This window comes from Gymnodraco acuticeps, unplaced genomic scaffold, assembly GCF_902827175.1.
Source record: "Gymnodraco acuticeps unplaced genomic scaffold, fGymAcu1.1, whole genome shotgun sequence".
In the NCBI taxonomy this organism is placed as follows: Eukaryota; Metazoa; Chordata; class Actinopteri; order Perciformes; family Bathydraconidae; genus Gymnodraco; species Gymnodraco acuticeps.
The window spans coordinates 621,364-644,678 of record NW_022990068.1 but is presented as its reverse complement, the minus strand read 5'-3'; the positions used below and the strand labels follow the sequence as shown (position 1 = coordinate 644,678).

The 23,315-nt window shown below is 40.4% G+C and overlaps 1 protein-coding gene across 3 annotated transcripts; it reads left to right on the top strand.

Annotated features, from left to right (window-relative positions):
* The first annotated feature begins 407 nt into the window (after nucleotides 1–407).
* Nucleotides 408–21,611, top strand: LOC117546031 (butyrophilin subfamily 1 member A1-like). Of its 3 annotated transcripts, none has more exons than XM_034216113.1 (6): nucleotides 408–609; nucleotides 2,874–3,224; nucleotides 18,009–18,222; nucleotides 18,719–18,783; nucleotides 19,141–19,245; nucleotides 19,565–21,611. In XM_034216113.1, exons 1-6 carry the CDS (start codon nucleotides 549–551, stop codon nucleotides 20,203–20,205), a joined length of 1,437 nt encoding a protein of 478 aa, XP_034072004.1. In that variant the 5' UTR covers nucleotides 408–548; the 3' UTR covers nucleotides 20,206–21,611. The 3 variants fall into 3 exon arrangements, with proteins under 3 accessions (XP_034072004.1, XP_034072005.1, XP_034072003.1); XM_034216112.1 differs by lacking the exons at nucleotides 408–609; nucleotides 2,874–3,224 and adding exons at nucleotides 14,388–14,580; nucleotides 15,447–15,800; XM_034216114.1 differs by lacking the exons at nucleotides 18,009–18,222; nucleotides 18,719–18,783; nucleotides 19,141–19,245; nucleotides 19,565–21,611 and adding exons at nucleotides 4,075–4,179; nucleotides 4,499–6,351.
* The last annotated feature ends 1,704 nt before the right edge of the window (nucleotides 21,612–23,315 follow it).

Here is a 23,315-nt window from a genome sequence, read left to right as displayed (position 1 = left end):
TGTGTGTGTGTGTGTGTGTGTGTGTGTATAAAGTGTTTGCTCTTCCTCCGTAATGTAGCCTCTTCCTTCAGCTTCATTTCCAGAAAACTTGGAATTTGTTTATATATTCTGCACATCTTCAGAATTCATTGTCAGCTTTGTCTTAGGCCTAGCTCAAAAACGTAATTTATATTATTTTGTCTTCATGTGTTGCTTGGTGTAACCCCCCCCCCCCCCCCTTCTGTTTCTGGGTGATGCATTTCATGTCTAAGATCATGTGAGGTCTAACTGGTTTGACAGTCTATCTTTTTGTTCCCTCAGGTGTCCTCAGCTGATATGCCGAGTCATGTGATTTCGGTGGCCAATGCCATTTCACATTTTACACATGGACGGATCATATGACGCTACGCTCCCATTGACGTAAGCAGGAAGAATCGAAAGTATAAATTAACTTTGAGCAGCGTCTGGATTCATTCTGGGTGTTTTGACGGACCGAAGCTACAGTTTCAGACGCTCAATATATCCATTTAATCTCAAAAGCCTCATAGATCTACAGGAATTCCGTTAAGATGTGTTTTCTCGCCATGCCGCTTCCTCTGCTCCTGGTTTCTGCCCTGGTTTTTTGCACAGGTAGGCCTATGTATCGCAGTTTGTATATGAATGCGTTACTGAGCGTGACTGTGTTGTAATGAGGGGTTTCGATATGAAATCCGTTGAATTTCTGCTCCCCGTTAATGCAGTTAAATAACATCGAATCGCTAAAGAAGTGTGGACGAAAAAAGTAATTCTGAGAATGGTTCTCATGCAAATTTAGATTGCATCATTTAAAAAAAAATATTGTGTAATAGAGTCCTCTTCTAACTTCCGCCTTGAGATGGATAGATACTTTATTGATCCCAATTTGGCAAAGCTTGATAAGCAGCAGTGTGTTAAGACTAAAATACAAATAGTAGGCTACCTAAAATACTTAAAAAGTGGAAAACAAATACTTAAAAAGTGGAATTGTGACATTAATTGATTTAAAAACAATACTTCAATAGATAATTTAAGATTCATTCAAACCCCATTTTATTGGATTAGAATGCTCTATTGAAAGCCTATACCTGGTGTGTTTTATTGCTGCCGGGGGAGACTATTGAAACAATTTATCGAGGTTGGAGTGCGATAAACGTGATTTGGCACTCTTTTGGGTGGGAGGGTGTCGAGCTGTTTAGACCCGCCACCGAGACTCAGGGCCGGTTTTACAGATGTCGTGCCTCGGTCTCTCGTAGTGTGTGGTTGCCGCGAGGTGGTGAGCTAGAAATCCAGCCGTGTGTTAAACCGTGTTTGGGTTTCACTTGGTTTCTCAGCCCAGCGGGGGTTCCCGGTGTGTCCTGGTCTGGATGTGCGTCCTCTCCCCTCCATGGTTTAATAATAACGATTGACTATATGTCGATGGCTATATATCTGTCTCTGTGGTTATTAGAAGGTTTTTTTGTTGTTGTATTTTTAAGTACTTAATAATATGGTCTTTAATACTCTGTTACATAAGTAAAAGTATAACCATTGAAATATACTTAAAATGACTTGTTATGCATTATTTCATTTTGTTTTTTATTCACGAGCATTTTAGTATAGTAGTTTGTCAATGTTGAAAAATTTAGGTATACAAAAGTACAGTACAGCATTATACTTAATAATATACTTTTTATTTCATACAGTTCAATTTGGATTGAGACAGGGAAATAATCCAAACCTCACGCGTGGCGTTTCACTGTCAAGGGGAGCGTGTATGTAATTACATTGCAAATACTGACTTGAGCCCCACCACTGCATGGGTTAGCCCTACCATAGATTACCCAACACAAATACTCTGGAGCCGCCACTGATTATGTTTATTTTTGTTATTTGTAGGGCTTTGTCCTAATATTTATTTTTGTTTTAAACTATGTTGAAAGATTAGTTTAATATCATTGTTTTATTTTGCTATGAAATTCTGAATGAAAGGCTGCGCGCGAGACTGGTTTTTCGCTGGGTTGAGTCGTGTGGGTTTTTGAGTGAGATGCGGCACAGCAGCCTGTCAGTTTGCTCTTGCTAGGTTAGTTTGGCTATTATCATTTATATTTATCTGCAACAATGGATATCAGGAAGTGGTTCACGAAAGGAATATGGCAACTCAGCGCCAGATGCACATTAGAAGACATCAGTTACGTTACCAACGAGCTAGCGAGCCAGCCAGGGACAAGGGAGGCTGGCAATGAATTCTATTTTGAAGAGAAATTGACTCTCAAGCCGGCTCTCTCACAAACTCCTGCTCTGTGCGCACACGCTCTCTGCCTTGCTCAATCTCTCTCTCTCTCCCTTTCTCTCCATCGCTCAACCTCACTCCACCTCTCCACCCTGCGTGCTTGCCCAAGTTGGCACAGCGTTACAAATGTGCCACAAAACCAACCAATGGATGTAGCCTATAATAAGACCGTCAGCAGCCTTATGGCAACCTAAAACCCCTCTGTTTCCTTAACAACAATTCACGAGCGCTCCCCCCCCCCCCCCCATGACAAATCTCGAGAGTCTAACAGCCCCCCACCCCTGTCTGCCGTCGGGTCTGATTATAGCCTACTATCTGTTTTATATTTACAAATGACTATGAGTGCTAAAAGGTATGTAGGCTAGTGGAGTCAAAAGTACAATATTTGCCTCTGAAATGTAGTGAAGAAGTCAAAATTAGCATTAAATGGACATTTAAAAAGTAAAAACGTGTCAAAAAGGGTACAATACTTGAGTAAATGTAGTTAGTTACTTTCAATCACTGATGTCATGTGACCCAATGACTCAAAATCAATGCAGAGTTGTATACATGTTGTCAAATGTACTTCATCAGCACTGCTTTTATCATTTTACACTTTATTTTCTAGGAGAAGCCTTGGGGAACATTGTGTCGCTGAAGATCCAAGCCATTGCTGGGGAAACGGTGATTCTGCCCTGCACCATCAGTGTAAAGGTTGATGCTGTCATCCCATCAGTGGAGTGGTCCAAGGAGCATCTGTACCCCACCATCGCCTTCCTGTATCGAGATGGCTGTGAGACCTTCGAGGAGAAGAATCAGACCTTCCAATACAGGACAAATCTCTTCCTGAAGGAACTGAAGAGTGGAAACGCATCGCTGAGGCTTTCCAACGCGCAGCTGTCGGATGCAGGGACATACAAATGCAAGACGATGATTAAGGGTCGACCCCTGGAAGTGGGTTCCATAGAGCTGTCTGTGGGTGAGTCCAGACATGTTGTATCAAAAAAGGTGTATATCTGATGTTCTTTGGTAGAAGGGTGAGGTTTCTGAAACCCTAACCCAACCCCAAAAGTACCATATGACGTCCTATTGGGTCTCAAACCCAATTCCCTCATTTTTCGACGGGAGTTTAAATATGTCGATCAGGAGAAAAAGGGAGATAATCTTATTTGCTGAAACTTTCTGAGCCTCTTAACATACTGGGGACACATTCATGTATAAAAGATATTCAATTTGCATATTAGGTGACCTTTAAGTAAAATGTTGAGGTATACTTGTAACAGAGTATTATTACACTCTGGTATTTCTACTTTGACTCAAGTACAATATCTTCGTACTGCTTCCTGCTCCGCTCACAGGCCTAATTGTTTATACAGAACATGTTCAGGTGCTGTAGACATAATGCTTTGAAGGGTTTATCTTTTAAAGCGGTGAAATACAAAGAGCTCTAACTGTTGACTTAAGGCTTCGTTAGTATTGCATGGATTTATTTGGCAAAGGCTTGAATGTAACATTGGCTCAGTGTTGGAAGAAGATACTTTACTTAAGCAAAATAATATGTTCTGTATCTTTTGGGTTTGGATTTGTTGGGGGGATTATCATAATTGCATGGCCGCTTTTCCAAGTACGATCATTTTTCTCTAAGTTTGTCTTGCTGTTTCCAGATGGCAATGTCTGTATCGTTACTAGAATGTTTCGATCCAAGATAATTTCCTTAAATGTATTTCATGCACATATTTGAGTGTCCAATTCTCCCTAAATCAAATTCTTCGAGGGTCTAAAGTGTCTAATTTGGCATCATATAATATACCTTTTTATTTTCATTTCAGATGAATTCAAGACGTCCTGTACTCCACTCATCATCATTGCTGTTATAGTACCTATCATTTTATGTGCAATATTTGCCTTCCTATACACGACCGGTTTCATCTCTGGTAAGTTGGAAACACTATTTTACTAACAGGAGAACCTTTGATTGTCTGCATCTGCAAAATCCCAAGTTCCCACGCTTTAACTCCTTAAGATTCCCAGATTGCATCTGATTGACAATAAAAGCCTTTTCACCAAATAAAAGTTGTTGATAAACAGCTTTTAATGAGAACGAAACACTGGTGTTAAGTTGAATTAAAAAGGCAGTAACGGTAAATTAATACAGCATATCAGGAATCATCTTCATATTGTATTTATTTTCAGTTGGAAACTGTATGTCAGTATTGTTATGTTTGAAGGACATTTTGTTGTGCTTTTATACAGTGGGGGACAACAACTGCTCTCTACGTAAGCAACACACCAAGGGGCAACAAACAGAAGAAGATGACAACGGGAAAAAACAGATTGATGAGCTTCAGAGGAACATCTCTGACCTGGAGTACAAACTTAACCAAGAGATCGAGATCAACAGCAAACAAAAAGAGGAACTGAAGGACTTTAAATCCAAGCAGAGTCCTGTGGTTTTTCATGACCAGCATACGATTGTTCACATTCCTTCCCCAGATGTCTCAAAACCCCTGAAAACTCAAAGCAAGTTTCCCGACGACGACAATCCAACACCAGCAGCTTCAACCAACAACAACCATCAAAGATCTGTCAGTTTACCCCAGAACAAAGACGTCCCAACACACATCCCTGCGTGCCCTCAGATCCAAAGAGGCAAACATAGCCACAGCAGTCCTGCTCTTTTGACCAAAAATGATGAAGTGTCCCCCAGTTCTCCTTCAGCCTCCTCTGCCTCAAAGGTTCAGCGTTCGAGGTGCATGTCCGAGTCTGAATCACGTTCAAACGGTGCCAGACCTCAACGTAGAAACACCTTCTCCTACCCATTTCCGTCCGGTAACCGCTTCTCTCCTCTGGCAAATCTACCTGAAGATGATTCCATGGCGCTGCTTGAATGAGAGCAGAGCATGTTGTGGTTTTTCTTCAGTATAGGAAGAGATCAAAACAAGTGGTCAGTGATGGAGAAAGTACTTAAAGTAAAATGAGTCGTACCACAGTGCAGAAAAGGAAAAAACATGCATTGATGATTTCACTCTAGTCAAAGTATTTTTTAAATACCAAAAATAAAAGCACTTATTGTGCATTTTTTTGGCCAAATCATATCACTATATAATATACTTACAACATTTAAATGTGGAGCTAACTTTTTTATATTTTTATACGACCAGGTGGCATAGTTCATGCCAATACATTTATTTATTATTATTAGTAAATATGGACTTTTTTTAAGTAAAAAAAGGAAATAAAAATATCCAAATTGTAGTAGAATAGAAGTATAATGTTACTTAAATAGGAAATACTTAATTAAAATACTGTTATTGGTAAATGTAGTTAGTTACTTTGGTTTGGTGGGTTTTGGCATTACAGATGTTTACAAAATGCTCTGTTCACAGGAGTCATTTATGGGTTAGGGTTACTTGTTTAATACTCAGGATTGTACACTCACTTACCTCTCTATGCTTTTATTACAGATAACATCATGTAATACGTTCAGCTAAAGATAAAGAGCACCCCCTTGTGGAGGAATCCTGATATTGCTTTTTTATTCTGCTTCATTCATTCAGAGATTTATTTGTAGATGTCCTTTCACCTCCACCTGTTTTTGAATGCTGTGAGAAAATGTCTCGTATGAATTGTTCAAATTTGTTTACTTCCATTAACCAGTTGTTTGCTTCAGACTTTACAGCCACAGTGTATTTAATAAACCATCCTGCATCTCTGCTGCCTGCTTATCATCCTCTGTAATGGGTTGTAGGAAACTGTCCTTTTAGCATTTCCTTTAAATGTCAATGTTTGTACTTAATACACTATAAAAAAGGGAACTCTGTAAATAGACTTTGGGAAGTGCAGAACATCGGGACATGACAAATATGTCTCGTTTATTTATTGATCGATCCAATTTTCTGATTGCTTTACCACATAGCCAGAGGCTGATGAGGGGTGTTTATGTGTTGTAACGAATGAGCTGTATTGTCTTGTTTAATGTTGTTTATTTAAAATGTGGAAGTAGATGTGTCTGAGGTACTAAATTATATTCTTGGATGCATAAAGTAGAGGGTTGTAAGCAAATTATAAGATGTCCATTTAGCATAAAATAAAATGATGCAAAAAAAGTTCTATATTTTGATTGTTTTCAGGTATTTAAACATGAATCTCCATGTATCGCATGAAGTGTTAATTTAAAGGTGACCTATCATGCTATATTTGAAAAATATATTGTAGGGCCATACCTATATAAATATAGTTTTTTTTCAAAACACCAAACAGATCCTGCATTTGAGCCATGCCTCATTTCGCTCTATTTGCTCCTTCCAGTGCTGTTTTTGCAGGGGGCTGATTCTGTGAGCTGCAGCTGACCACGCCCCCCTGCAGGAGAGGGGAGCGTGCTTGAGATCAGCTGATGGGCTCTCAGAAGAGGGGGAGAAAAAGAGATCTCCGTCCTCCGTGTTTTATTCTTATAGAAGTAAGAAGAGAAGTAACGGGGCAGAAACCCTCCTTTTTACGCAGCGGTCCAGACATAGACATCAAACGGCGACACATATTCAGTGTGCAGTTACTTTGGCATTAGGGCAGGGATATCTAGATACTTTCCAAAGTTTGACATCATGAAGTGTGCTACTTTTAAAGCAAGCAACGATGTTTTCAAATCTGTAATCAAAAAGCTCCTCAGAAACGCTATCGAAGCAGTTCCTGCCGTTACTACGTATTCAAACAGTAACAACGGACTATTTTTCTTAGCGGATGCATGTCAATTTAAATCAATACATACAATTGTGTGTGTGTGTGTGTGTGTGTGTGTGTGTGTGTGTGTGTGTGTGTGTGTGTTTGTGTGTGTGTGTGTGTGTGTGGTAGGGCTGAAATGTGAAGTGAGAAATGTCCAGATATTCTAATAATTCGGTCCTTAAACATTGCCAGATATCAATGCAGGACATGTGACTTAAAGGTCCAGTGGTCATAGAGTCTGGGGAGATGTGGTCTACTTTCATCTGTTTGATTTCCCCGTAATACACCTCTTACTACAGCTTTGTTTTTGTCCTCATGTGTTTCTTTACAAGGAAAGCAATATACTGTTTTGAACATGAACCAAGACAAATTCCACTAACATACCCCCTCTCCTTCCTTCCTTAACCCCCTTAAAGTAATAACAGAAAGCACAGAGGCGAGGTATTGTGAATTATTGAGAATGGATTATTGTTGGTGGTGGTTAGGGAACTGGTCAGTCTGTATAGTATACTGTAACATTATATTTTCGCTGGATGAGTATAATAACATGACATTCAAGATTTCGACCCCAAATAATACTTGAATGATATAATACCAATGAATGGAAAAACTCACTCTTACTCTGTGCCACGTAGTTTACTAGTGATTTCAAGGAATGTGAGGGTTGCCAGATAGTGCCAGTCATACAGGTTTCAAAGGGCATGTGCAACCACGACTCAGTCATATTGTGCCGTATGATTTGTACGTGGTTTGAATTCATAATATCCAAATTCTGTTAGCCTCCCCCCTATGTCTAAGACCAGTCTGCTTTGATTTTGTTTGCATGTTGGACTGGGTTGCGTGCTCTGTAATGGATACTCATTTCAGAGAGTATAGTCTCCGGGGTCAGGACAGTCAACTTGGCCTCCTCACATGAAAATCTGCATTCCTTCAAAATGCAAAAAAAACTCCTAAAAATGGCATCAGTTGAAAATAAAAGCATTAATGCTTCTTTGAGGTGTGTGGACGTTAGGAGCAATGCGCTGATGAAACACCTTCCATCATTGTTACTCGCATCTTTGAACCTTTACTCCACTTCTGCTACATCTCAGAGGCAGCTGTTGTTATACTTTTATCAGACAGCTTTGGTTACTTTGCCAATTAGTACACGCAATACAAACATCATGGAATAAGGAAGTACTGCTTTTGTAACTTTACGTTTATTTTGTATCCTTTCTTTATTTTAAGAAAAAATTGAAAAGCAAGACTTCTTGAGTAAAAGTACTCAGATCTTGTTCTTGAGTAAAAGTAGAAGTACTGAGATTGTAGGAATACTCTGTTACAGTAAAAGTCCTGCAATCAAAAATGTTACTCAAGTAATTGTAAAGTGTTAACCAGTATTACCATTATATTCAACAATAACTTCAACATGTTTTGTCACCCTTGAAACATATCCTTTGACTGTGAGTCATGTGAAGCCAACAGGAAACCACACCACACACATGGCTCTACTACTGTTTGTGTTTCCTGTTGAAACTGTCAAAAGGGAAAACAGACACCCTATTTTCCCTTTTATCTTTTGATCTTTGACAAAATACCTGAACCTGAGCTCACTCCTGCCTCCTCACGAGGTGTCAGTTATGAAAGGACCTTCTGTCCATAGTGTCATTGCTCCTGTTTGCCTCCATTGTTGCAGGCTCAGGCTGTCAATCACTGCTGCCCAGCCAGTGAATAGTTTAACAACCGTTAGCACTCACCCTAAAGCTTGATGGTTTCAGGGAGGTCAGGTGTAAACAGTGTCCTCCACACACTCAGCAGCACTCCTTCATGTTGAACTAGATGAAGGTTCATTTGGTGATTAGCACTTTATACCAGCTAGTGTTTGTGTAAAGGTTAATAAGGTCAAATGATGATCTGGGTTTTTCAGAACAACTTTATTTAGCACAAACATAGTTACAAAGGGCTTTATCGTACAGATACACAGACAGCAAGTGCATTACACATGAGAATAAGACAATAAATAAAAGCAACTCTAAAAAAGTGACTTGAAAGAGGAGATCTCCTCTGGCAGGTCGTTCCAGAGTCAGGAGCTCTGTCCACAAAGGCACGGTCCCCTTCGTGTTTGCACCTTGACCTCCGAACGACACACAGCGGGGCCTCTGAGGATCTCGGTGTGTGGGACAGGGTTTTAAAGGTCAGATAAATAACCAAGTTCGAGATTTTGAAATCTATTCTTTGACACACAGGAAGCCAGTGTAAAGACTTCAGAACTGGAGTGATGTGATCCACTTTCTTTCTTTTCAATACAGCTATTGTGAGCTTTTTTGTCTAAACTGAGTCATGAAGCCTACCCCATAAATATATATACTGTATTTTTTTAAACATTCTGCATCTCCATAGTATTTAATATGTAAGTATACTTATATAACCTCCTGGGACCCAGCTCACAGTGGACATGTTGTTAACATGTATCTCCTTTTACTCTTTTGAGCCAAGGGTAGCATATGTCTTATTGTTGTTTTTTATTTTAAGTGAAACCATGACAAGTGAAATCCTAGTCAAGATGACCCTACAGCCCGTGCAGACTGGAGTCCAATTCAGTACGGTTTATCTTTTCATTGTGTCTGTCTTTTCAAACTAAAGTTGTCTTGACGTCCTGGACATACAATTTAAAAAAAGTCTAAATTGCAAGATATTTTTTTTAACACTAAATAGGTAGGAAATACAAAATAAAGAAGATTGGAAAATATGTTTTCCTCGGTTCCCTGGGGATATTGTACAATGTAGGTCTTCTATTCTTATGCTTGGTTATAGGACCAGAATAAAACGTGGTGACTGACCTGTGAGGGACCTACAGTCGGCGGGCTCGTGCTGCTCTGATTCCTCCGCGTGACGTTCAGCCTCACAGCAGCTGGGGCTCCCCACTTTCGTGCTCCGTGTTTTTTGTGGACTGAGCAAAAGTAGTCCCCTCCATCCTCCTGCAGAACCTTCTCAAAACTCAGCGACCAGTCTCCTTCTGTGTAGCCTTCGGGTGACAGAGACATCCTTCTGTTAAATGCTGTGCCGTTTTGGATCTTTTGGGAAGGCATGTTCAGCTCCAACACCATCTCTTGAGCTTTCCACCACTTTATAGTAAAGTCCGGGTGTTTATCTGTGTAGTAGCAATTCAGTTTGGCCGGTTCTCCCTCCGTGACTGTTTTTTCAGAACCCCAAACGACCTCCAGCTGGATAAGTGTCTCGCTTTGCCCGCATTTCTTTAACACATACAGTGCAGTGTCTGCGTAACGCGTGCGATGAAAGGCAAGAGATGCGCCTCGCTGGATCCGGTCCCTGTAGCTCCCACTCGGTCTCCAAACATCTTCCTCCCGAACAGCCACGAGCCCTGTTGGAGCCTCAACCCGGTGAAGCTCTGCACCTTTAGAACAGGTCTCTGGAAACACAGCCGGCTCTCCCAAAATCACTTGCAGATATTCTCCAAAAGCAGCTTTTGCAATATGACATACCAGAGTGAATACAAAGAGCGGTAGCCGTGCCATGGTGAGTTTACGAATCTGTCGTGTAGAGTTTGGCTGGTTTACACCTTAGGCTGATGTGTCTTGTTGTTGCCTACCTTCCTTCTTAGTGATGTCTGAGGACTGGAGTGTGTGTGTGTGTGTGTGTGTGTGTGTGTGTGTGTGTGTGTGTGTGTGTATGAGATGAGCGTCAGTCCCCGCCCAAAGGGGCTGGTCTAAAGAGAGGAAGTGAGAGTTTAGTGTGCGTCATCAATGATTTAACTTAATTGTTTTGCATATGGGTGATGTGGATGTTTAGGAACTCTCTCTCTCTCACACACACACTCACACTCAAGCACACACACACACACACACACACACACACACACACACACACACACACACACACACACACACACACACACACACACACACACACACACACACACACCACACACACACACACAACACACTCAAGCACACACACACACACACACACACACACACCACACACACACACACACACACACACACACACACACACACACACACACACACACACACACACACACACACACACACACACACACTCACTCTTACTCTGTGCCACGTAATTTAATAGTGATTTCAAGGAATGTGAGGGTTGCCAGTCTGCAGGTTTTAAAGGGCAGTAATATTCTGATAGCTCAGTTATGATTGGGTGGGGTTTGTATTCATAATATCCAAATTCGTAAAATACATAAGTTAGCCTCCCCCCTATGTCTAAGACCAGTCTGCTTTGATTTTGTTTGCATGTTGGACTGGGTTGCGTGCTCTGTAATGGATACTCATTTCAGAGAGTATAGTCTCCGGGGTCAGGACAGTCAACTGGGCCTCCTCACATGAAGATCTGCATTCCTTCAAAATGTAAATAAAAGCATGAATGCTTCTTTGAGGTGTGTGGACGTTAGGAGCAATGCGCTGATGAAACACCTTGTCATTGTTACTCGCATCTTTGAACCTTTACTCCACTTCTGCTACATCTCAGAGGCAGCTGTTGTTATACTTTCATCAGACAGCTTTGGTTACTTTGCCAATTAGTACACGCAATACAAACATCATGGAATAAGGAAGTACTGCTTTTGTAACTTTACGTTTATTTTGTATCCTTTCTTTATTTTAAGAAGAAATTGAAAAGCAAGACTTCTTGAGTAAAGTAGAAGTAGTCAGATCTTGTACTTGAGTAAAAGTAGAAGTACTCAGATCTTGTACTTGAGTAAAAGTAGAAGTACCCAGATATTGTACTTGAGTAAAAGTAGAATTACTCAGATCTTGTACTTGAGTAAAAGTAGAAGTACCCAGATATTGTACTTGAGTAAAAGTAGAAGTACTCAGATCTTGTACTTGAGTAAAAGTAGAAGTACTCAGATCTTGTACTTGAGTCAAAGTAGAAGTACCCAGATCTTGTACTTGAGTAAAAGTAGAAGTACTCAGATCTTGTGCTTGAGTAAAAGTAGAAGTACTCAGATCTTGTACTTGAGTAAAAGTAGAAGTACTCAGATCTTGTACTTGAGTAAAAGTAGAAGTACTCAGATCTTGTACTTGAGTAAAAGTAGAAGTACCCAGATCTTGTACTTGAGTGAAAGTAGAAGTAGTCAGATCTTGTACTTGAGTAAAAGTGGAAGTACCCAGATCTTGTACTTGAGTAAAAGTAGAAGTACTCAGATCTTGTACTTGAGTCAAAGAAACTTTGTTACAAGAAAAAGTCCTGCAATCAAAATGTTACTCAAGTAAAGTAGAAATGTGTGAACCAGTATTACCATATTACTCAACAATATCTTGTATGTTTTCTCACCCTTGAAACATATCCTGGCTTTGACTGTGTGAGTCATGTGAAGCAAACAGATCAGACCAGAAGCCTCGGATAGAGGGAAAACAGACACACACACCCTGTTTTCCCTGTTAAGTTTTGATCTTTGACTTAATACCTGAACCTGAACTCACTCCTGCCTCCTCACGAGGTGTCAGTTAGAGACCAGCAGAAAACCAATAAGGGCTGTCCTTGCTCCTGTTTGCCTCCATTGTTGCAGGCTCAGGCTGTCAATCACTGCTGCCCAGCCAGTGAATAGTTTAACAACCGTTAGCACTCACCCTAATGGTTGACACCTGTAAAACACAGCAGTACTCATTTATGTTTAACCAGCTTTAGATTCCTTTGGTTACTAGCACTTTTATACACCAGCTAGTGTTTGTGTTAGCTGATAGCAAGGTTGAGGTCAAATGATTCTGGCGCATGCCTCTGAAGATGATTCACCCAGCTGGAAGAACCACCCGAGGATTCATAAACTGAATCATGTTTTAAACCGGCGTCTGGATTAGACTCTAAAGCGAGGGTGCTTCAGAGACCAGCAGAACACCAATAAGGGCCACAAGGCAAGGCAAGTTTATTTATCTAGCACTTTTCAACACAAGGCAATTCAAAGTGCTTTACAAGAGTGCACGCTACATTTTCAAATGCTGCTCGGTAGTTAAGCAGTGTGCAACTTAAGCAAACTGAGTTTTCCTTTACTGTGGGAGTCAAGTCAGTTCACTCACCTCACATTGCATCTCACTGTGTGTGATGCATGTGAGACAGATAGCGGCACCAGCTTCCTAAACAAAGGGTATGTCACATTCACTCTCAGGGCCGCTGCTCTGTGTAAACTGCCTGTCTTTGTTTGTTCCAGATATTTGGCATTATCCCGAACCCAATTCTCACATTCCTCTACCCCTAGACACAAAGTTGAGTGTTACTCAACTTTGTGTCTGATGTTGCCGGTCAAAAATGACGCATGGGAAATTAATGAGTAACAAACATTATGTTCATCAGATAGGACACACACACAAATCGATTACAACATTTTAGGAAAAATGTTCAGTGTCTGGTCTTTGTATATGTTTTGTTTGTAGTTAAATTAACACCACGGGGGGGGGGGGGTAAAAGGAAACCAAGCTGGGAGGACAGTGTAACTACTGGGTGTTGTTACACACAATGTTTCTGACTCTTGAGTTTGCAGGACTTCTCGTCACTCGTGTGTTTGATGCGTGCAGTTATTGATGAGTAAATGACAGGGAAAATAATAACACATTTAGATGGAAAAACGATTAAAAAAAATACAGATTACGGTTTCTAGAGTCCCGACTATTTTATTCAATGAAGGCGAAAAGACAGACATAACAACATAAACAGATAAGTGAAAAAGAGGAAGCTGGATATTAATGAGTCAGAATAAAGGTTCACATACGATAGGCATTTGCAGCCCATGTAGTGACCTATGTTTTTATTTTGGTAGATTGACGGAAGTGATAACCAATAACAATTAAACGTGGTGTAAACAAATTAAGATAATCAAAATAATGAACAATAGCTTAACGAGACTTTTGGCTTTTGGGTGTGTGTGTAATTCCCGGCACCTGCTTCCTAAGAAATACATGTTAATACCAGACTATATATAAAGGTTAATACACGAGAACACCGCGATAATGTTGGCTCTTCCTCCGTAATGTAGCCTCTTCCTTCAGCTTCATATCCAGAAAGCTTGGAATGTGTTTAAATGTGTGTTTAAATGTCAAATCAAAGATATATTCTGCACATCTTCAGAATTCATTGTCAGCTTTATTTTAGGTCTAGCTCAAAAAAGTAATGTATATTGTTTTGTCTTCATGTGTTGCTTGGTGGTGTAACCCCCCTTTCTGTTTCTGGGTGATGCGAAGTCTAAGATTTGAGGTCTATCTTTTTTTCCCTCAGGTGTCCTCAGGTGACATGCCGAGTCATGTGATTTCGTTGGTATATGTATGTCTTGTTATGGTATGGCCCATTGTCATTACTCAGTCATGAGTCATTGTTAGGACTACTCCGCAACGATCTCAAACACATCAAGATGTTGAAATTTGACACATGGACGGATCATATGACGCCCCGCTCCTATTGACGTAAACAGGAAGAATAAAACTTTGAGCAGCGTCTGGATTCATTCTGGGTGTTTTGACGGAACGTGAAGTTAGTTTCAGACGCTCGATATATCCATTTAATCTCAAAAGCCTCATAGATCTACAGGAATTCAGTTTAGATGTGTTTTCTCGCCATGCCTCTTCCTCTGCTCCTGGTTTCTGCCCTGGTTTTTTGCACAGGTATGTATCGCAGTTTGTATATGAATGCTTTAGTGAGCGTGACTGCATGGTGTAATGAGGGGATATGAAATCCGTTGAATTTCTTCCCCCCGTACATGCAGTTAAATAACGTCGAATCACTAAAGAAGTGGGGTCTTTCGTAGTGTGCGGCTGCCGCGAGGCAACACCGATCCCCGGGTGTCTGGTGTGTGTCTGCGTGCCGTGTTCCGGTGGTGAGCCTTAAGCTAGAACTCCAGCCGTGTGTTAAACCGTGTTTAGAGGGTTTCACTTGGTTTCTCAGCCCAGCGGGGGTTCCCGGTGTCTCCTGGATGTGCGTCCTCTCCATTTTATGTATGGTGGTTTAATAATAACGATTGACTATGTTGTAGGCTATATATCTGTCTCTGTGGTTATTTGACTTTTTTTTCATTTGCTTCAGTGTATTTTTAAGTAGGCTACTTAATAATATGGTCTTTAATAGCCTACTCTGTTAGTACAAGTATAACCATTAAAATATATTTAAAGTACCAACATTAAAAGTACTTGTTATGCATTATTTAATTTCGTTTTTTATTCTGTTTTTATACATGAGCGTTTTAGTATAGTAGTTTGTCAATGTTGACAAATGACTGAGTGCTATGTAGTGGAGTTAAAAGTACAATATTTGCCTATGAAATGTAGTGAAGAAGTCAAAATTAGCATTACATGGACATTTAAAAAGTAAAAACGTGTCAAAAAAGTACAATACAATATAGTAAATGTTAGTAGGCCTACTTTCTATCACTGATGTCATGTGACCCAATGACTCAAAATCAATGCAGAGTTGTATACATTTTGCCATATGTACTTCACCAGCACTGCTTTTATCATTTTACACTTTATTTTAGGAGAAGCCTTGGGTGACAATGTGTCGCTGAAGATCCAAGCCATTGCTGGAGAAACGGTGATTCTGCCCTGCACCGTCAGTGTAAAGGTTGACGCTGTCATCCCATCAGTGGAGTGGTCCAAGGAGCATCTGTACCCCACCATCGCCTTCCTGTATCGAGATGGCTGTGAGACCTTCGAGGAGAAGAAACAGACCTTCCAATACAGGACAAACCTCTTCCTGAAGGAACTGAAGAGTGGAAACGCATCGCTGAGGCTTTCCAACGCGCAGCTGTCGGATGCAGGGACATACAAATGCAAGACGATTGAGAAAGGAAAACGACCCCTGGAAGTGGGTTCCATAGAGCTGTTTGTGGGTGAGTCCAGACATTTTATATCAAAAAAGGTGGAGCCTATATCTGATGTTCTTTGGAAGAAGGGTGAGGTTCAGGTGCGGCTGGTGGAAAATATTATAGGTGGGGCTGTGGAAATGGTGACCAAAAAATACTAGGGGGGTCAGGAGGGATGCTCCCCCGGTAAAAAAAAATTGAGAAAAGACCCCTTAAATTATGACTTCTGGTGATGTTAGAGGGGGGGGGGAAGGACAAATTGAGGCTTAAAAATATGAGAAGACTAATCAATACCATAATATTCAGTGTGGTTAGCTATGAATCTTCCAAAACTTCCAAATACCTTGTCCTGGACATAGTTGCTACAGTATAAAGTCCAAACAACGCCCCTGTCACCATCCGATTTGACGACGCTGATTGGCTGAAATTATTTTTCGACGGTATAGTTTAAAGATCGCAACAGTTGGCTTCTGCTGCACTTGCTGCACTCTCGTCTGGGTGCTGTGACGAGAGAGGGTAATGATACACGGGCAAGGTCAGGCAGGAAACATGTGACTTATCAGTAACGTTAGACATCGTAACACAATTTTAAACGAGATTTTATTGTAGATTATACATTTTACTGATACCAATTATATAATATTTACCTTGTTTATTAAAAATAAAAAAATATTTTAAAAATATATATATTTTTAATGTGGGAAGAGGGGGGGCGGCGCCCCTATGGGCCGGCCGCCACTGGTGAGGTTTCTGAAACCCTAACCCAACTCCAAAAGTACCATATGACGTCCTATTGGATCTCAAACCCAATTCCCTCATTTTTCGACGGGAGTTTAAATATGTCGATCAGGAGAAAAAGGGAGATAATCTAATGTCCCGGCCACACGAGGACGAAAACGGCTAAACGCATAGGATTAATGCAAACGCAATCGCAAAAAAGCTTCCGTCCACACGCAATAGTCATCCGGATAGTGTCTGTCCACACGAGACCGCTCCGTTTAGCTCCAACCGCTGGAGAAGCTGCAGTACATATGCAGGAGCCTGTACGTGGCGCTGTAACTTCCTCCACAAAAGCAGCGAAGAAGCATGGTTGTCATGGTTGCCCTTCTGTTTATTCTCCGCGGTGGGGGCCGAGGGAACCGGGCAGAGTTTTTCGCCAGTCAACGTGTATTAAAGTTTAAATCTTCCGACAAAATTATAAAAGGTCTTCTTTGTTATTTATTGAGCTTTAAAACAAATTAATAATTACTCTATATAATATAATAATATAAATACACGGAGCCTCTCTTTTTCCTCCCTCTCTTCGGACAGCGCCAGTGTCTGTTTCATGCAGCAGCTGATCCAGTAATGAGTGACCCGGCCGACAGTAAAAATAAACATATTTATAACTAGTGTAGGTAGTTTGAGAGGTGTCTCCGTCCTGTCAGATTAGACTTCACTCGCGTTTATGTCCATATCGAGAGAAAGATAAATAATCTGAATTCAGTGTGCAGTTTACTTTGACGCGGGGGTGAGCAGCAGAGGTGGGGAGAGGCGGGGCTATTGCCTCATCATTATCAGAAAATGATCGTATAGGGCGTACACACGGAGCCGTTGGACCCCCCAGAGCGTTGCGTATGCCGTTCTATCCACCTTGGGACCCGTTATCTTTTCCGCAGTCGTTTAGTGCCGTATTCGGTCGTCCTCGTGTGGCCGAACGGTCTATATGACACTAAACAGTAACGCAAACGACCGTTTTCGTCCTTGTGTGGCCAGGGCATTATTTGCTGAAACTTTCTGAGCCTCTTAACATACTGGGGACACCTTAATGTATAAAATACATTCAATTTGCATATTAGGTGACCTTTAAGTAAAATGTTGAGGTATACTTGTAACAGAGTATTATTACACTCTGGTATTTCTACTTTGACTCAAGTACAAGATCTTCGTACTTCTTCCCGCTCCGCTCACAGGCCTAATTGTTTATACAGAACATGTTCAGGTGCTGTAGACATAATGCTTTGAAGGGTTTATCTTTTAAAGCGGTGAAATACAAAGAGCTCTAACTGTTGACTTAAGGCTTCGTTAGTATTGCATGGATTTATTTGGCAAAGGCTTGAATGTAACATTGGCTCAGTGTTGGAAGAAGATACTTTACTTAAGCAAAAGTACAAATACTATAGTCTTAAAACACACTTCTAGTAAAATCCCTGATTACAACATGAAGTGTCATCTTGTGAACTCTTGTTTCTTTAGGTGCAGTTTCTGAGCCGAAGCTCTCAGTAGTTTCAGCTGAGGATGGGAAAGTGACTCTGCAGTGTGAGGCTGACTGCTGGTTCCCAAAGCCTGAGATCACATTTATTGACGCTCATGGAAATATCATCAGTGATGAAAACCCAAAGACTCCTATCGACTTCAAGAGGGGTTGTTTCAACATCAGAGGGAGCGTGACGGTGCAGGCTGGCAACAGGTTACATTTCAGCTATTTTATATCATATGTTTATAAAGTGGGGTAGGAATGAGTCCTTAAACCCAGAAATGAGTTTGACCACTTCCAGTCTCAAAGTCAAGGTTGACAATAAGGTCTATGTTTGACACAAGTTTAAGAGATTTAACGTTTTGTTCTAAGACATAAAATACATCAGTAAATACCCATCTGGGGAATTTTTTTATTCTATTGGTCCAAAAAACAAAGGTTGCTAACAAGTGTCTAAATGAGACGACTAAACATCATCACGCCCATCATTAGCCGCCTTTAGCTTAGTGGTGGTGAAGTCATGTGACTGTTCTGTAGTTCCTTTATAGCTTAACGTAAGCTTTGTACTTCTAGCTTTTTTTTTTCAATGCCATGCGATCTACCCACACTACCTTTGCGATCGACCGGTCGATCACGATCGACGCATTGGGCAACCCTGCTCTACATGTATCATTGAAAACAATCTAAAACCAAACTATTTTCATTACAGGGTCACCTGCAGAGTTCACCAGGACGAAATAAACCAGACGAGAGACACAGAGATTTACATACCTGGTAAGATTGAGCTTTAACGCAACTCCCATATCATATTTATTGTACACACAGTTGTTCTATAAAATAGGGCAATAATCAAAATAATATGTTCTGTATCTTTTGGGTTTGGATTTGTTGGGGGGATTATCATAATTGCATGGCCGCTTTTCCAAGTACGATCATTTTTCTCTAAGTTTGTCTTGCTGTTTCCAGATGGTAATGTCTGTATCGTTACTAGAATGTTTCGATCCAAGATAATTTCCTTAAATGTATTTCATGCACATATTTGAGTGTCCAATTCTCCCTAAATCAAATTCTTCGAGGGTCTAAAGTGTCTAATTTGGCATCATATAATATACCTTTTTATTTTCATTTCAGATGAATTCAAGACGTCCTGTACTCCACTCATCATCATTGCTGTTATAGTACCTATCATTTTATGTGCAATATGTGCCTTCCTATACACGACCGGTTTCATCTCTGGTAAGTTGGAAACACTATTTTACTAACAGGAGAACCTTTGATTGTCTGCCTCTGCAAAATCCCAAGTTCCCACGCTTTAACTCCTTAAGATTCCCAGATTGCATCTGATTGACAATAAAAGCCTTTTCACCAAAATAAAAGTGTTGATAAACAGCTTTTAATGAGAACGAAACACTGGTGTTAAGTTGAATTGAAAAGGCAGTAACGGTAAATTAATACAGCATATCAGGAATCATCTTCATATTGTATTTATTTTCAGTTGGAAACTGTATGTCAGTATTGTTATGTTTGAAGGACATTTTGTTGTGCTTTTATACAGTGGGGGACAAAAACTGCTCTCTACGTAAGCAACACACCAAGGTGCCACAAACAGAAGAAGATGATGACAACGGGACAAAACAGATTGATGAGCTTCAGAGGAACATCTCTGACCTGGAGTACAAACTTAACCAAGAGATCGAGATCAACAGCAAACAAAAAGAGGAACTGAAGGACTTTAAATCCAAGCAGAGTCCTGTGGTTTTTCATGACCAGCATACGATTGTTCACATTCCTTCCCCAGATGTCTCAAAACCCCTGAAAACTCAAAGCAAGTTTCCCGACGACGACAATCCAACACCAGCAGCTTCAACCAACAACAACCATCAAAGATCTGTCAGTTTACCCCAGAACAAAGACGTCCCAACACACATCCCTGCGTGCCCTCAGATCCAAAGAGGCAAACATAGCCACAGCAGTCCTGCTCTTTTGACCAAAAATGATGAAGTGTCCCCCAGTTCTCCTTCAGCCTCCTCTGCCTCAAAGGTTCAGCGTTCGAGGTGCATGTCCGAGTCTGGATCACGTTCAAACGGTGCCAGACCTCAACGTAGAAACACCTTCTCCTACCCATTTCCGTCCGTTAACCGCTTCTCTCCTCTGGCAAATCTACCTGAAGATGATTCCATGGCGCTGCTTGAATGAGAGCAGAGCATGTTGTGGTTTTTCTTCAGTATAGGAAGAGATCAAAACAAGTGGTCAGTGATGGAGAAAGTACTTAAAGTAAAATGAGTCGCACCAAAGTGCAGAAAAGGAAAAAACATGCATTGATGATTTCACTCTAGTCAAAGTATTTTTAAAATACCAAAAATAAAAGCACTTATTGTGCATTTTTTTATATAATGTTGGCCAAATCATATCACTATATAATATACTTACAACATTTAAATGTGGAGCTAACTTTTTTTTTTGTATTAGTAAATATGGACTTTTCTTGTAGTAGAATAGAAGTATAATGTTACTTAAATAGGAAATACTTAATTAGTAGTAGTAGAACCTTTATTTATCCAGGAAAATCAATTAAGAACAAATTCTTATTTACAATGATGACCTGACAGGAGGCAAAGGCTTCCTGAGGGGATGGGGTTTGGGAGGAAAAATAAATAAAAAGACAGACTCCGGGCACTACAGAACCCAGGAGACAACACAAACACATAGAGCAAAGATGACAGGCATAGCAGTTAACCATATAACAACTCTAAAACAATATTGCTGTGGTTCAATCAGTCATTAAAATCAGCATCAGGCAATTAAAATACTGTTATTGGTAAATGTAGTTAGTTACTTTGGTTTGGTGGGTTTTGGCATTACAGATGTTTACAAACATTGTCATTTATGGGTTAGGGTTACTTGTTTAATACTCAGGATTTTACAGTGTTTTTATGGTAATTATTGTCTTTTTGTTCACAACTTCTCCACATTTCGAAGTGTTTCACGAGCCAGAACGACCTATCTTTCTTCCTGGCTTGCTCTATAATGATCCAATTAAAATGCAATACCAACAACTCAACACAACAACGTAAACTACGACAACAACCCACACATTGTGCATTGTTTAGAGCGGTTATAAAGTGTTGAAGCGCTCAAATTCGAAACTGTTTCAACCTGTCACCTGTCAGAATCGAGACGAGGCAGTGCATTGAATCCATGGATGTATAGATTGAATCGCGTGAATGGACCGCGAACCAGTGAGTTGATTCATTCAGGAAATGAAGCAGTTGCTGCTTCGGACGTCACATGTCACGTGATTTGAAACAAGCTTCGAAGCACTGCTTCTATGGAATAGAAGAAGTCCAGGGTTGAAGCTCCGTTCGAAGCTTCAGTGTCAAACTGCCATCACTAGTATTTGGACGTTCTGCCTCTGCCTCCTTACTTGGTCGGGCCGCTCAACGGTCAGTCTCACAATAACATTTTAATGCGTTTTATTACCGATGACATCAAGTCAAACGATTTAAAACCTTGAACTAAAGATAAAGAGCACCCCCTTGTGGAAGAATCTTGATATTGCTTTTTTATTTCTGTTCATTCATTAAAATGTGATTTTACCTCAACCTGTGTGTGTGAGGATCTTAAATTATTGTTTTTGAATGCTGGGAAAAATGTCTGTCTCATATGAATTGTTCAAATGTATTTACTTTCATTCACCAGTTGTTTGTAGTGATGTGTCGGACGGGATTCTTTTGAGCGGCTCTTTGGTACGAACGAGGGGAACCGAGTCGTACTTGGTGAGAGCCGTTCTTTTTATCGTTCCATCGTTGGTCCGCACTCACTGCCTGCCAACATTCACTCGCCTTTTAAAAAGCTTGATTTGGTTCCCCAAACGTATTCTGTGAAGACCCGGCCCTACTCTGGTATGGTTTCAGCCATAGGTTTCAGCACGAGGAGTGAGATGGGGTGGGTCTTAACGGAATACGCGAGAGAGAGATAAGTCATAACAAGTGGTACAGGACAGGTAGACGATGTGTTTCTTGGATGGAAAATGAGCCAAACGCGAAAACGCAGCAGCATTTGGATGCACTTCAACCAAAACCCAGGCTGTGATAAAGCGCACCATTTGTAAAGGCAACATATCCTTTAAAGCAGGGCCAACAAATAATCTCCATCGTCACTTAAAAACACAGTATCTAATATTAAGAGTTGCGTGAATTTCATTCAAGGCAAGGCAACTTTATTTACTGAACACATACAGATGGTCAATTCAAAGTAGTACATTCACTGACATGAATGACATGGATATGGCGCCACCTTGTGTCATGTTTACAATGCAGATTATTGACATTAGATCTGGAATACAGTCAATCATTATCCTGGTGATTATTTCGCAGATAAACCTAGTGACCCCGCCCCCTCTTTGAAAGGAACGGTGCCATAAGATCCGGCCCCCTTCAAATAGCCATGATTCCCATAGTTGTTTGCTTCAGACTTTACAGCCACAGTGTATTTATTAAACCATCCTGTATCTCTACTGCCTGCTTATCATCCTCTGTAATGGGTTGTAGGAAACTGTCCTTTTAGCATTTCCTTTAAATGTCAATGTTTGTACTTCATACACTATAAAAAAGGGAACTCTGTCAATAGACTTTGGGAAGTGCAGAACATCGGGACATGACAAATATGTCTCGTTTATTTATTGATCGATCCTGACTTTTTAAATCAATCTTCTATTCAGACTATTTGATTTTCTGATTGCTTTACCACATAGCCAGAGGCTGATAAGGGGTGTTTATGTGTTGTAAAGAATGAGCTGCCTTGTTTAATGTTGTTTATTTAAAATGTGGAAGTAGATGTGTGGTACTAAATTATATTTTTGGATGCATAAAGTAGAGGGTTGTAAGCAAATTATAAGATGTCCATTAAACATTGAATGCAAGCATACAATAAAATGATAGTTTTCACTAAAAGTTCTGTATTTTGAATGTTTTCAGGTATTTGAAACCATGAATCTCCATGAATCTGAGGATGAAGAGTTCATTTAATGTGAAAATGTTTCTTCTTTTCACACCACTTTAAAGTTATTCTTGGATCAGCGTGAACACTTGAAAGTCGCAAAACAATGACTTGGTCCAAATTCTGCTATTATCTGATACACAATACCTGATATGATATTGACTTTCTAAGCACACTTCCCATAAGAAGACTATACCGGCACCAGTATTTCAAATGTGGGCACCAGGGGGCACAATAAGACGATGTAATACATTTTAAAACAGCTACTGCACTGTACAAACTGTGACCAATAGTTACTTATAAAAATG

What these genes read in the sequence shown, in the direction of transcription:
- LOC117546031 (XM_034216112.1), top strand. Translation starts at nt 14,520, where the DNA reads ATGTGTTTTCTCGCCATGCCTCTTCCTCTGCTCCTGGTTTCTGCCCTG. An exon ending in TGCCCTGGTTTTTTGCACAG is followed by an intron (nt 14,581 to 15,446) that starts GTATGTATCGCA and finishes ACTTTATTTTAG; the next exon opens with GAGAAGCCTTGGGTGACAAT. An exon ending in CACGACCGGTTTCATCTCTG is followed by an intron (nt 19,246 to 19,564) that starts GTAAGTTGGAAA and finishes GCTTTTATACAG; the next exon opens with TGGGGGACAAAAACTGCTCT.